The sequence below is a fragment of the Arvicola amphibius genome, chromosome 6, assembly GCF_903992535.2.
Source record: "Arvicola amphibius chromosome 6, mArvAmp1.2, whole genome shotgun sequence".
Lineage (NCBI taxonomy): Eukaryota > Metazoa > Chordata > Mammalia > Rodentia > Cricetidae > Arvicola > Arvicola amphibius.
Genome location: NC_052052.2, coordinates 120,074,858 through 120,087,537, shown reverse-complemented (window position 1 = coordinate 120,087,537; position 12,680 = coordinate 120,074,858). Strand labels below are relative to the sequence as shown.

The window sequence follows — 12,680 nt, the reverse complement described above, 5'->3', positions numbered from 1 at the left end:
ATCCCTTGTGATTCCTTCACAGAACCAGGGCTACATGATCCCCTGTGTAGCTACATGGCCATTTTTTGGGTGGACTCTGGCCAATACTGCTAATCCTTTTGGCCTGTATTCTGTATGCAGGGCTTATTTAATCTTGGACAGCTTCTATAAAAGGACCACCACTTCCTCGTCCATCCAGAGAAACTCTCCTCTAGGTTTCTGGCTAGAGCTGCTGGACCCACTCTGGGAAAACCCTGAAGATGCTTCTTGTGATCCCAGTCAAACTGACCTCAGATCATCTTCAAGACTAACTTCCCCTAGGAACAAGAGAATTGAAGCCGGGTTAATCTTGCTTCAACACTGTGGGATGTGACACTCTGAGCTAGGCTGAGGGTTAAAGCTATGCTCTGGGGAAGCTTCCGTTCACCACACGCATATCTTTTTCTCCTCCTCAAGCAGAAAAAGATATCCCTTAGCCAAGGAGAACTGTTGCCAAAGTACAACAGTCAGACAGTGTGAGAACAACTTTGAGGCACAAGCACAGCAACATGGCCATCTGAGCAGTTATGAACACCGAAGAAACACCGACAGTGTCCTTCCAATGTCCGAGGCCTCTCCTGCGGGACAGATAATCAAGAAAAAGCTAACGGTGTCCAAAGATGGCTCCCTCTCTGGATGAGGAGACTTCTGTGGGGCAAACCATGCAGTGCCTTTTACTAGCCAAACTTTGTAAGAACACTAATATAAAGAAAGCCAAGTAACTCACATCTTTTGTCAATCAGCAAATTGCACAGAGATGCTGAGTTCTCCTTCCAGACCTTGGTCCAGACCTCACCCTGTGTAAATTTCAAAAAAACAAAAAAATTCTTCTTATTCCTGGGTATAGTGGGTCACATGGATAAACACAATACTTGAAAGGCAGAGAACATTGTTGTGAGTTGCAAGTGCAGGCAAATGTATGCACACGCGCACGCACGCCCGCACGCGCACGCACACGCACGCACACACACACACACACACACACACTTCTCTTTACCATCTGTTTATGTAAAGCCCCCTAAAGCTTTCTATAAAAACTATAAGCCTGCTCATTAGAGCCTCATGGAAGACATTGGGTGTATAACAGGGACTTCCTTCTCTGAACTCTCCATAGGTATCTAAGCATCCACACCAAGACTCCTCAGTATATGAAATCTCAGCATCCAGAGTGTTCTTTTTAACTCTTATTATTTTCAGTGATACAATAATGAACAAAACCAACAAACCCTTCACAATCAAGTGAACAGGTTTAGTTCCAAGGCTCAGGAATTAGCAAGGAGATATGATCTAGAGAGGAGATAAGAAAGGAAAAAGGTGAGAGGACGCATTTACCTAAACGTGCTGACCACATCCTAAGCTTACCCACACTGCAGTGCTGTGTGCGCTGGCAGCATCGGTAGTGATGTAGACTGCTCATTGCTTAACTCAACTGATTTTGGGTAATCTAGAGATGTCACAAGTAAAAGCCAAAGGGTTATTTCCCACTGAGGTATCTACTTTGACAGAAAACTTTCTCCCCCATCACAGACCACTGGCCTTCCCATCCCACAGACTCAATTGCTTTGCTATTCTCAGATGCAGTGCAGAAGGAAAGAAAGAGGTGGGAGACCTTCTCAGGAGCTCCTCCTCGCCAGGCCTGTCTGCCTTGTCAGTCTGATGAGCAAGCAAATTTTCTGTACCACGAAGCATGCAGGATGAGAGCATGAACGGACCCAGAAAAGCGGTGGCGTAAAGAGGATGCCACAGCCAGACTCAGCAAAGGTAAAAGAAGAAGATCAGACAACATGCATGAAAGAGCAGGAAGATCCCCCTATCAGAATACCTGGACCACCTGTAAAATGTGTCCCTCCCCCACAGATGACTCAAGCCTGTCAAATTAAGAAAAGTGTCATTTTAAAAGCCATGTCTGTACAAGGAAAGTCTCTGACTTCCTTTTATATTTATTTTTTTGTTTTTTGTTTTTTAAGTTTTGAGTTTTAAATGTCCATGGTTACATGCAAGGCTGCCAGACACTTCACCACCTCTGGAAGAGACTAGGTCAATCTTTTCTTCCCCCTGTACCAGCCAGTGTCCATCTCTATTCTAAATCAGTATTCCTCCGCTGCTAATTTTTTACCTCTCTCCTTTTGCAAGTAGACTTTTTGAACCTTTTCTTAAGCCTAATAATTCTTCCTTCAGTCAGGCAGTGGTGACACAAGCCTTTAATCAGCACTTGGAAGGCAGAGGCAGGTGGATCTCTGTGAGTTCAAGGCCAGCCTGAATAGATCGGGTGCCAGGACAGGCTTCAACACTACACAAAGAAACTCTGTCTCAAAAAACAAAAATGAAAACAAGCAAACCAAAGAAGATTATAAAATGATTCTTCCTTCCACCCTGACTTTTTCTTGCTTGCTTTTCCACATAGATTTGCTATGAATCTGTCCTGTTTGCGTGCTGTGGCCTATGGTGACGACAGCCACTTTAATAACTATTACGTCCTGCTTAAGCCCCAGAACCAAGCAGCAAGAATGCCTAGTCTAAACTCAGGCTGGCAGCTCACAGCCAATGTGAGGGGAGCTGAGAAGGGGGGTGAGGCACAGTGGGTATCCATTCCAGGTGACTAGACACAACCGCTGACGATGTAGGTCCTCCGCCTGGGAAGAACACCAAAATCTTGCTTCGTCTTTAAACTTCCTTTTTATATTGTTGGCAGCTAATTCCAAATATGTGTGAGTCTCCTGCAGTATTCATTTGCAGCTCCTAATTCTGGGATAGTTTAATGAGTAACTAAGACAAGAGGTAGAGGCAGATGTGTGCACATGTGGTCTCCCAGAATTCTTTGTAAACCCTGAGAACCATCCCATACCACTATGCTGGTGGGCTTTAAAATTCAGAGGCCAGTCTTCACCACAAAACACTCAAACGCCTTTCATTAACTAAATGTCAGATTTCTAGAAAGAAATTGAGGGCAGTGTAGAAAAAGATGGATTTTAAGTCATCTCATCCAAAGCAACTTTATAAACAACCCACGGAGTCCTGCCATACACACAGTCTCGGTGATGCTCATCACTTAGATGAGTTCCTTCTCCAGCCTGTGTGCCTTACATTCTCTGAGAAGATGACCTTTCCTGTCCCTCTTCCCTTCTCTGCATACCTGGAGTTGAATCACACTGCCCATTTTTGTTTTCTTTTGTATTTTCTTTTCCATTTTTATTTAAATAAATCTTTCCATATAGCATATTCTGATTATGGTTTTCCCTCCCCCAATCCCTCCAAGATTCTCCCCACCTTCCCTCCCACACACATCTATGCCGTTTCGCTCTCTTATTAGAAAACAAACAGGCATCTGCAAAATAATGATAAAATTAGAACAAACAAACCAGAATAGGACAAAACAAACAAACAGAAGCAAAAGAGCCAAACAAAAATCGCAAGAAATATAGACACAGAGACACACATTCACTCACAGAGAAATTCCATAGAAACACAAAAATCGGAAATCATAATACATATGCAAAAGACCTGTATAGAAAAAAAAAACAGCAAAAAGCCCCCAAACATTCCACTGAGTTTGTTTCACATTGGTCATCAACTGCTGGGCATGGTCCCTGCCCTCAAGTGTGGTTTAGATCCCCAGTGACTCTCCTACCACCAGTTCCTGATGACTTTCTGTCATTTTTCTGTAAGATTTTCATGCATTAGTACTGGACCTCAGTCCAAAAAAAAAAAAAACTGTGAGTACATGCCTCCCACTCCACTCAGAAACTAGGAGTCGCCTAAAACTACTTACAAGCTGAAGGCATCGGGCCAAACCACTCTCTAATCTCTCCGCAAGGAAGTGAGGACCTAGTGCTACAAAAATTTTAAGGACTCCTTAAACAGTCTTCCTGAGCCGCCCTTGCCTTGGACTGGAGGTCAAAACTCTTGCTTCAGCACCACACGCATGGGCTACGATGCCTGGCCAGAGGTTTGTTTTTAATGTGAAGACAATTGTGTAATGTGTATCTGTGTCCCTCCTTCAATTAGCAGTACATTTTCCACAGCCTGGAAGGATCACTCCCCACACGGCCCCCATACCCAGAGGAGCTGCCCACAGTACTCCAGGCCCTTCCCCCACGGACACGTCTTTCTTATTTAAAAGCATTTTTTAAACTGTCACTGAGGACGCAAATATTTCTTTCAGTAACAGCCAGGGAGTATATAGCGCTGAACCCAGAAGACTAACACAGTCGACCACAGTCCTGGGACAAGAACAGAAATTCTCTGAAATTGATGGGTTGCTGTGCAGAAAGAGGAAGGACAACTTTCAGCTAAGTCAGAAGAGCGAGGCGAAGAACAATAGGGATGGCTTGCAGCAGGACCAGCTTCGCTACAGGCAGCATTGAGCTGCACTGAAATCTCCCACCAGGCCCAGCCCATGCTGGCTCCAGCTTGGTGAACGCTTTCATTTATCCAGGGATCAGTAGCCAGGGGGGAGAAAGTTTCATTCTCCAGCTGTTGTGTCATTTCCCTTGATAAGTCCTAAATTGACCGCGTTATCCGGCACCAAAGGAGCCTTCCTGTGGTAGGCAGTTTTTTATTATGTGCCCTTTCAGGAGACAAAGGCAGCTGCGAGGGTAAAGCGCTATGGGGAAAAAAGACAATATTATTCTCACAGCTTCATAACCATGCTCTTCTGAGGGTGAATGCGAACATAAGAAATGAGGCAAGATTACCATCTATTAGCCTGGCTACATGGCAATCAGGTGAAAGAAAACACCAAGTGGCTTTTCCTTCCCGGGCGATGGTTAGCATGGAGAATTCCAATTAATACATTTCAAACAGAAAGCCCCTTGTGTTTATATTTTTGCCCAGTGTATGAATGGGCTTACCAACAAAGTAGGGCTGAATCCCTCTAGCAAGAGTTTCCTCCCCTTGCTGGCTTCTGTTGTTAAACCCTAAAGAAGTGTGCTCTGGCTTTGGGAAGGGGCAGGGTAAACAGGAGTGGCTTTATCTGGGCTAGGGGGTCCTTGAAGGAGGAACGTGTACTAAAGGATGAGAGACAGAGACGGTACTGTGGTGATTTCTCCATTGCTCTATGGCGGCTCGGTGATAAACATCCTGACAGGCTTTGTGTTGACGTCTTGATCCTATTTTAAAAACATCTCCACAGATCCTCAAACGGCAGCGGGTGAGGTGGACGGGGTTAATCTGGAGGAGATTCGAGAGTTTGCCAAAGCTTTTAAAATCCGACGCCTGTCCCTTGGCCTGACACAGACTCAGGTGGGACAAGCCCTCAGTGCCACAGAGGGCCCCGCATACAGCCAGTCAGCCATCTGCAGGTAACGGGCTCTGCATGCCGCTGACACGGGCCAGCCCGGGTCTTGTTTATTCTTGCAGCTCAGCTCTTCTTCTTGGGGTGGGCAAACTGGAGGGACAGAGCATGGTAATGAATGGGGTGGTGGTGTGTTGGGACTGGTGACATCGGTGCAAAATGGGGTGTCAGTGAAGAGTTGAGGGGTTCTGTCTCCTAAATCCTATCAACTCCATGAACTTCCAAGGCTGACAGGTTGAAAAGAGCTGTCCTGGCAGGGCTCTCCTTTCTCCTCTGTGCCCCTGCCAGACGAGAATGCTAACTCCTGTCCACACATGGGCATCCTGAGCGACTGTTAACTCCCCAGAGATGGCTCCAAGGTTTCCCATGAAATGCATATTTTAACAAATTTCACTGTCTCATGGGAGGAAATTTTATAACTTGCCTGCCCGAACTCATCTTTATAAGCAGAAGGGAAGGAAGGTAAAAGAAAGAAAAACAAGAGAAGAAAGGGAAAAAAGACCTGTTTTAAATATTTACAAACAGGTAGTGAATCTGATCTAACTATACCCACACCCTCCCTCCACATTAAATGCGTGACTGAATCCAGCCTTGGTTGTGTTTGAGTTGATCCGGGTTAAGTCTTCAGGAGCAGCCCCCACGCATGCATGTGTGTTGCACTAATCCCATGTTTATGCATGAGGGAACGGAGGCACTCGGTAGGAGCTTTTTTCCTCTTGTGCAGTGCCTTAGGAGTCCTCCTCCATCAGGAACAGCCAAGAAACCAACTCTAAACTCATTTAAGTGGATTTTGTTCTTGGTGATCCATGAAATGCTGTCTTTTTATCTGCTCTTTATACTTTTAATGTATTCCCCAAAGGACAGAAGTGTACTTTTCCTGCAGTTTAAGACTAAGGTTATAAATAACATCAGTATGGGGTGGTAGCTTGCAGCTCACATTTTGCTCAATGATTTTCCATAAAACCCATTGATTGTTGTTAAATACAAAAAGCACCATAGGATCCTTTCAGTTCTACGGTCTCCCCTACTGTTTTTTCTTATAAGATACCTCCCTGTAGAAAATAACCTTTATTCAGTCTATACAAGGATACTACTGCTGGGAAATTTATATCAAGGCTTGTATATGTTATTCCAAACACCACGTACAGAAGCATCAACGCTAACTAGTAGCATCAATGATGGGAATAGAGTCTCTCTGTGTTGGGAGACATTAATTTTGTTTGGTCTTGGCGCCTTGTGATCAAGGCAGCCACGGGTTTTTATTTTGATGCCAATTTGCCATTGTCAAATTCCTCTTTGGCTTATTTTAGCCCTAAAATGTGATTTTCTTTTATTGACTGAAATGTTCTCTAATGTTTCAACTCATACATACATGCACACAGATTCCTGGGCATCTCCAATTAGATATGCTGATTTATTAAGTCTTCCCCAGAGGGAAGCCAAAACTACTGTAGAATGCAGACTTCTGGAAATGTTAGTATCCTTCAACAGAGCAGATCAATGGACTTCAGGGCCTTTCTCCAGCTTCCAGTGTTTTAGTGATGCTTTTTCGAATGTGTCTATCCAAATGAATTAATGAATAAGTCTCAAGACTTTGCATTAGGATAGTCTCAATGAATTCAAAGACTGGGAAAGACTGCACCAGTGTCTGCACACTGAGACACCAATATGCCAGACGTCCCTTTCACAAGCTCTGCCCCTTGGTGCCACAGCCCTATGAGACCAATTGTGTTACTATCAAAAGTTCAAGCCCCAGGCTTTTATGATGAGAGATGGCAAAATGCAGAAGGTGGCAAGTTGTCGCAATGGTGGCTTTGGGGAGCCTGCCACAGGTGACAAAGGCATTAATAATATTAACTGCCAGAATAAACAAATGCCTTCTCGAACTCTGTGTGGATGGGAGCACCACGGAGTTAAACCCTTGATGGAACCTGTGCTGCCCACCTTAACAAAGAGATCTAAGGATGCACTGCAACATTCGATCCTGGCACAGAGGAAGGCCGTCCTGGTTCATCCTTGTGCAAGCATCTTAAACCATACCAGATGACTGCTTTTCAACAACATGGGACACTTTTATAAAAAGGAGAAAAATCTGTTTCCACTGCGGACAATAAGAGGGACATGGATTTGGACTTAGAATAAAGAAACAAATAAACAAAAGGAACTGGTCCCCTTTTGCCTTTCACGGACAGTATGGCTTTAGTACCAGAAGGACTTTTTAAAACACTCTATATAATTTTGTCCAGGATGCTTCATATTTTTTAAAGTAAATGTAGCAAAGAATTGCTGATGACGATTGATACATGGAAGACCTCATTTACAGAAAATGATATCATTCAAGTACAGTTTGCAGATATCCCACATTAAACACAGCAGGATGCCCTGGTACAAAAGTGCACCATTACACTGGAGGGTGATTGGAAGCCACGAGGTGGCCTAAGCCCACCCAGGGGTGGGGCATTCCATAGTAATTACAATGTATCCAGCTGTTTAGGCCAGAACTGTAAAGTAACAGCTGGTCTGTATTTTACCTGGACAGGGAGGCATGTTGTTAAGTTACATATGGGGAAAATTGTTACCAGAGAGAAAGAAGTTAAAATAAGACACAAGAGGAGATAAAAAGAAAGGCATGAAGAGGAGCTTGGCCCAGTAAGCCATACCAAACTATGACAACAGCTGTAACATTTTTCAAAACCAACACAATAGAGAGGAAACCCAAATGCAAAGCACCATCATTTTAAGTAAAAGAATATGACAACTGTTATCGTGAATGTCACTTTTGTGGTTAATGTCTGCCTTAAGAATTCTGAGGGCTGGGAAAATAAAGCCGGGAACAGCCGAGAAGGCAGCTTAGATCTCAGAGTTTAGAGATAAAAGGCCTGCGAGTTGCTTGTGTTTCCATAGTGTGTGCCGGTGCCTTTTTTCCCCCCTCCCCTGTCCGTGTGCTCGGGGATCTGCATGGCTGGCATGGAGTTCGCTGGGAGGGTGGGTGCTGGCTGGGACAGGGCTGGCTACCTTGCAGCTGGCTGCTAATCTGGAGTAAATTCACCCTGCCAGGCAATCAGGCAGGCAGGCAGGAGGCCCACCCTGGCAGAGGACTCAGTGTAAGACTGTTCTTTCTCAATTCTCCCCCCAGACACACCATCCTGAGAAGCCACTTTTTCCTACCACAGGAAGCCCAAGAGAACACTATAGCTAGCAGTCTGACAGCCAAACTGAACCCTGGCCTTTTGTATCCTGCCAGGTTTGAAAAGCTGGACATCACCCCTAAAAGTGCCCAGAAGATCAAGCCGGTGCTTGAGCGGTGGATGGCTGAGGCTGAGGCCCGCCATCGAGCAGGTATGCAGAACCTCACGGAGTTTATTGGGAGTGAGCCATCCAAAAAGCGCAAGCGGCGCACCTCCTTCACACCCCAGGCCCTTGAGATCCTCAATGCCCACTTTGAGAAGAACACACACCCCTCAGGGCAGGAAATGACCGAGATTGCTGAGAAGCTAAACTATGACCGGGAAGTAGTTAGAGTTTGGTTCTGCAATAAGAGACAAGCCCTGAAGAACACAATTAAGCGCTTAAAGCAACATGAGCCCACTTCAGCGGTCCCGCTGGAGCCCTTAGCCGACTCGCCTGAAGAAAACTGCTAGACACACCCATCCATGGTCAGAAGGAATCACCGCAGAAACTACCCTGAATCTCCACAAAAAAAGAAAGAAGGATTAAAGACACCCCCAGTCATCATTTCCCTTGTATGTAAAAGACTCAAAAGGAAAAGGAAAAAGAAAAAAAAAAACTAACAAATGGGCAGGATGGTTTATACATGTCTGTTGGCTTTCCAAAAAGAAGAAGAAAAGGAAATTTTAAATTTTTAAACAGGAAATACATCACACGGAAGGAGTATATGGTAGGATCATTCCCTCCCCCACCTGTCTCCGTGATGCCAGTTTTTTAAAGCAAACCAAATATCCACTTACTTTTTTCTGTATATGATGAAAATGTAAACACCTTTTAAGGAAAAAGAAAAAAAACGAAACCAAAAAACAAAACAAAACAAAACAACCACCACAAGTCACCACCACAAACTTCTATCTGTTCAAAGCGAATGCAAGCCTGCCACCTGGAGGAGGGCCGCATCCCTTCAGGGACGAAGTGCTGATCATTGCAAAACCTAGTTACCAAAGTCAGAAACACTGCGAACGCTGTTGGTCTACTTGCCTCGGCCTGTAAAGCTGGGGTTTGAATTTTTACATTTGTACCAACAAAAAAGCAGGAAGCCTGCTTTCTCCCATCTTTCTTACCGGTTGTCTCTGCCACCAGGGATGTTTTTGAAATCATTCTGTATGGCTCACTCGCTAGCAATGTGTTTCTTAGCAGAAGTGAGTTTTTGTTTTGTTGGTTTTTGTTTTCCTAAATTGTGTTATTTCCTTTTGCTTTGCTTTGATTGGGGTTGGGGGCAACCTGAATTGTGTGCCAAAGCATCCATGGCAGTTCTTCTCATTGTGAGCTGTTGGTTTGAGAAAGATAATGGAGTTCACACCTCCCTTTCTTCCTTATTTCTCCACCTCCCTCTCACGGGGCTCCTGGGATCTTCAGGAAGGTAGCAGAAGTGAGAAGAAAAGGTGTATTTTTCCACTCCAATCCTGCAGAGATGCAGGGAAGACTCCAGAATAACTAGGGCTTTGCTGAGTGACTGTCAACACCAGCAGAGGCTGTAATTGTGCTCACAGTCCACACCGGAGATTGAGATTTTTCTCAGTCTGCTAGCTACACTTGTGGAGAGCTGATAAAAACTAATTCTGTAATATAAACATAAGCTGCACATATGGTTCAATACTTACATCTGTGTTTTGCTTCTGCTCAAAGCAATTTCTCTCAGAAGTCTGATAGCCAAAGAAATGTCTCAAGGTTTCAACCAACACACACACAAGCACACACACACACACACACATAAGCATGTTCATACCCATCCACCTTGCACAAATAGACAAGCCACAAAGAAAATGACGGTGCCCTAGATTGTTAGGGGCTGCCAAATATCCTGTTAGCCTCACCTTGTCTGCGACCTCCTTCATCAAACAGTGTTGGCAGACATTTGGAGCTGGGGTACAACTGTTCTTGAATTTATAAATGGGGCAGAAATGTGACAGGCAAAATTAAGCTATTGGAATTGGGCTCGGACTTCTTGACTAGAAAAGAAGTATTAGCAAAAAGATCCTCCAAGAAAGGAAAAATATACAGAAGCAGCTCATAAAACATAGCAGAAAAGCCTTCACTATTAGAACCAGTATATTAATTCATTTTTTTAAAAGAACTTCCCCAAGGCATGGGCCATTGAGACCCAAGAAGCCCACAGAATGGACTAAGGGGGAGGATGGAAGGGCAAGAAAGTCCTAGGCTCCGCAAATGTTTTCATCCAGATGAAGGTAGAGGGTTCTATCAAAGAAGGCAAAAGAGAATCATCGATTTGCTCATTGTCAAAATGTAAATATTCATGAGTAATTAAAAAGCATGCTCCTTTACTGTCTAGAGGCAAATCATGAAAGGTAAAGAGAAACCCCACCTCCTGTTGCCCAGTTGATCACAAAGACCATGATTCCCTTCCCCTAGCACACGCCTCCCACCCAGGGTTCTAGTTTTTCGTTGTGTTGGCTCCTTTGCTGGTTACGAAAATAGAGCAATGTAACAGTTCCCTCAGCTGGTTCAATCAGCAACCATAAAGTTCCAACAAGGAAACTAAGTAACAATAATCCTGGAAGTGAGAGTGTCATTAATCAAAGTGTTTCTGTGCCGCCAGTCTGATGCTAATTGGACCACAACCAGCCCGATCAGTGCCAACATCATGGTAGCATGTCACCACTGCAAAAACCGCACAGATACCAGCAACCCAGAAACCGAAAACTTTACTGAGTAAAACAGATTTTGTATTCTCCTAGGACCTGCTCCAAATTCCATCAAGAAAAGCTCCCCAAGAAGAGAAGTTAACAAGATAACCTATGATGGGTGTTAAATGTTTAAATGTGAACGGGCAGCAGGCATATGAGGTCTGCTCAGTTCTGAGATCTATACTTGGGAGAGCATAACTAGGATAGTAAAAATATAAAATTAATCACCTGGAGTAGAACAAAAAAAGAAGTGAATTCATCCCATGGTTGTAAAACTATTCATGTGCAGTGATTTTTTTATAGTTTTATAATTTTGTATTGTTTTATAAATTATTTATATAGTGTTGTAATGCTTCTTATATTGATTTTTTTACTGATGAATTTTTTGCTACAAGGCAAAAAAGATGCCTGAACAGATTCTTAGGAATATAAACTGTACTTGGGAACACACAAGCCTTCAGGACCACACCTACTGCTTAGTTTTATTAGACATTTCTTATTTCCTTTGGTAAACAACTTCATACGCCAATAACATCTAAGTGTCTTTTATGTTTCCATGAACTGAAGGTTAAGGTTGCCACCAACAAAAAGTAAAAGCCACTTTGGGCATACGCATTGTTATTTCAAGCTTCTGTAATCTTTCTCACACATTCTTTAAATCGTTGTCATCTTCATTTTCTTCATCATTGATGAGAAATGACAGCCAATATTGTATTTTACACTTGCTCGCGGGGTTGTTTTCTCTTTCAACCAAAAAGATATTTTGAATAGTTAAAAGTTTCACTTGCCTTTGCAAGTGTTGGACTCTTTATGTCGTGATCACACAGTTACACACACAACACAACACAAAGGAGAACAAAAAGCAGAAGGAGCTGTGGGAAGCAGAACAAAACAAGTGGAGGCGTATCAAAGAACTCAAGCTGTAACCAAAAAGAAATCCAATTGCCTTTGCTCTCTTCTCTACGCTGGACCAAAGCTCAGTATGTGTAGGTATATGCACATTGTGTAGATATGGCTAAATGTTGCTGACAATCTTGCAATACTAAACTGTTCCTATTTTAAGAAAAAGAAAATCACAAACTGCTCATCCATGTTTACCTCAGCACTCTGCTTGTACCCAGTTAATGATCAAGCATACAAACAATGGCGAGAAAGGAAATTGATTTTTATTTCCATGTCTGACTGTAAAATCTGTTTGGAAGATATTTTGTAATGAGCTTTTTGTCATGTGATTTGCTCGTCTTCAACTTGACATTGTGTGAGGCACATTGGCTTATTCGTTGTTGAAAAGTGATTTTTTTAAGCTTTCTTTTTCATGATTTTGTCCTCTGTGCTGTGATCTAGACTGGTCACCAGGGTCACTTAATGAGACACTGCGAAGAAATCTACTTCTCCATGCCTGGAGCAGGCAGTAGGAGAGAGGACAGGAAAAGACTGGGTTGTTCTGGGAAGAAAAAAAATCATCATGACGAGATACTGACATGACAGACTTG

The 12,680-nt window shown here is 43.5% G+C and overlaps 1 protein-coding gene across 1 annotated transcript in view; it reads left to right on the top strand.

Annotated features, from left to right (window-relative positions):
* The window catches only part of Pou6f2 (POU class 6 homeobox 2), a 472,454-nt gene extending 463,502 nt beyond the window's left edge, over positions 1–8,952 (top strand). Inside the window, exons 9-10 of the mRNA XM_038334628.1 lie at positions 5,150–5,318; positions 8,448–8,952. Of these exons, the coding sequence (XP_038190556.1) occupies positions 5,150–5,318; positions 8,448–8,952 (674 nt within the window). The remainder of the gene's footprint in view (positions 1–5,149; positions 5,319–8,447) is intronic.
* Positions 8,953–12,680: the final 3,728 nt, after the last annotated feature.